General features: G+C 42.3%; 1 protein-coding gene across 1 annotated transcript in view; it reads left to right on the forward strand.

Annotated features, from left to right (window-relative positions):
* The first annotated feature begins 581 nt into the window (after nt 1-581).
* The window catches only part of calm2a (calmodulin 2a (phosphorylase kinase, delta)), an 8,625-nt gene continuing 6,806 nt past the window's right edge, over nt 582-2,400 (forward strand). Inside the window, exons 1-2 of the mRNA XM_031876154.1 lie at nt 582-689; nt 1,634-1,664. Of these exons, the coding sequence (XP_031732014.1) occupies nt 687-689; nt 1,634-1,664 (34 nt within the window). The 5' untranslated portion in view covers nt 582-686. The remainder of the gene's footprint in view (nt 690-1,633; nt 1,665-2,400) is intronic.

Consider the following 2,400-nt stretch of genomic DNA (forward strand, 5'->3'; position numbering starts at 1 on the left):
GTAATCAAAAATGAGAGAACTGCAGCAACAGGAAATGCAGAAAGTCATGTAAGCACAAACTGGGTCAGTAATATAGCGGTTACAAGTAACAAAATAAGCTCATTGTAGCTAATAACCTATCAAAACTAGCTTACTGGGTGTCCCTAAAGATGATGCCCACATGTACACACACTGTGCAACAAGCTTGTCTGCGATGCCTGTGGCACTGACTGGGATGTCTATGGACAAGATGCAGCGGCAGCGCAGACCATGGGAGTGACGCATTGCAGGTACAAACACACCAATCAGAGAGCGCGATTTCTTTCAGCTACGTCTTGTGCCCCATCACAGAGTAGCAGAAAGTATTCATACTCCGTTCTGTAGACCCCCAGCAATACGCAATATAGATTCTAATATCGACGTCAAAACATTCGCAGCAGTCACAAGTGGGTGTTACAGATGTTTCTTGTTTTTCTTGTGTAGCTATTAATTTATTTAAAGGCATTTTTGATTAGTTTGATAACTGAGGAAAAGGGAAGTCGGCGGAGTGATATTGGAAAGAGGAGGAGTTTAGGATAGCCGTTAAAGGCGAGTCCAGTTGCCTCTTCCTCACTGTGTTCATAGAGATTGTCAGTCCGCGCAGGCTTTGTGTTGGCTTTGGTTTGTTACGGATTTTCTCGTGAATCAGCCGCTCCATCTACATCGAAATGGTAAGAAAAAAAGCATATATTTTTTTCTCCAGTCTTGAATTGGCCGACAGTCTCATAGTATTTTGGTTTTATTGTGCGAGAATGAATGTCAATACAACGTAACATCACCAGTGGCTGAACTGAGTCCCCGTTAATTACCGCTGTGCTGGCAGAATAAATGACAGCTAGTGGCTAGATAATGCTAGCGTGTTAGACAAAGCTAACGTTAGCTAAAGATGCGTTGGTCTGAATAAATATATAACGTTAGTAAGTTCAAACCTGAGTTCCTAGCGTTAACGCAGTCAAACTTGAAACAATGCAGCATAGCTAACGTTAGTTACGTACCTTACAATGTGTCTTTTATGCCACTCCATCTGCGTTCTTTCTATCGTTAATCTTGGCGTCGCTAAATTGTGACTGTGGCCGGAAATATGTCCGCGATATTTATCCCTCTTAATGATAAACACTGTAGCTGCCGTTGAAATGACTATTTGCTACAACCGATGCTTTACTTGTGACGACTGCTGAATTAGTCATTTTGCTTTAAGTGTTGGTTTATGGTCTGTAACTGTGAGCCGGTATATAAGGGTAGCTAGCTAACTTTAGCGCGTCCTAGCTAACATTACCGCCAAATTGTAAGTCGTCCATTGGCGCTGTCATCGAGCAGTCATATGTAAGTAGATCTAACGTGTGATGGGCACGTCTTACAATTTTCTTTCGCTATTTTTGCGATCGCCCAAATTGGGTAACGAGTGTTTTTGCTCACCGACACGAAAATGCCTCTTTTCTATTATGTTAATTTTTGTATTTAATTTGCTGACGGCTATTACAAACTCCAGAATGATTACCAACGTAGAAAGATGTTTGCAACATATTTAAATAATTGGGCGGCCATAACTTTGAGACAAGGTTGTTCTGAGATTGAAAAGCTAATTCTTGATATTTTTGCCTCATGTATTTTACAGGCTGATCAGCTTACAGAAGAGCAGATTGCTGGTAAGACATCGCTGCATCTTTCCTCATACCCTGCAGAGTGGCCTGCGTTATGGATCCTTGCATCCCCTGCAGTGGATTTATACTTTTTCCTTTTAAGGCGTTCTGCAGGGCAGCCTACTGGTCATAAAACAGGAATGAATGAAACGCTGTTGCTTGCTGACTCTGAAGTGCAGAAGGACTCTCTCATGGAAGACTTTGCATTTTCATGGTTTCCATGTAATATATGATGTAATCTGGAAGGACAGTGTACTCTGACGTGTTGGCACTCACCTTTTTTTACATGCTGTTCATGATGTGTCCTTTGCCCTGGGTGTGTTTTTATTAGACTGAATGATCCAGGGACAATTGCAATTTGGACTTAGTATACTGATATAAGACGAGACCTAGATGCTGTAATCTAAATCATGCAGGAGGAGTGTGTGTGTATGCACTCGGGGACACTTACTGTAATGTATACGGTGCATGTATAAAATGCGGCACAGTTGTATCTTCCGTTTACTTGAATCAGCTTAGGTCTCAGGTTTCACAATGTGCTGATCATACTCTCGCTGTATTAAATGGCCTCCGCTTTTAGTTGCTTGCTGTTTTGCTGACGTGTGCCAGTGTTTAGATTGTCAGTTAGTACGAACAGCATGACATGACCGTGCCCTAACATGGTCTGCTGACATGGGGAAATTTTAAGCGCAGTGAGCGACTGCAGTCATGGCCCGTATCAGAGGATTTAGGAACACCCCCC

The sequence above is a fragment of the Anarrhichthys ocellatus genome, unplaced genomic scaffold, assembly GCF_004355925.1.
Source record: "Anarrhichthys ocellatus isolate YVR2014 unplaced genomic scaffold, GSC_Weel_1.0 scaffold104, whole genome shotgun sequence".
In the NCBI taxonomy this organism is placed as follows: domain Eukaryota; kingdom Metazoa; phylum Chordata; class Actinopteri; order Perciformes; family Anarhichadidae; genus Anarrhichthys; species Anarrhichthys ocellatus.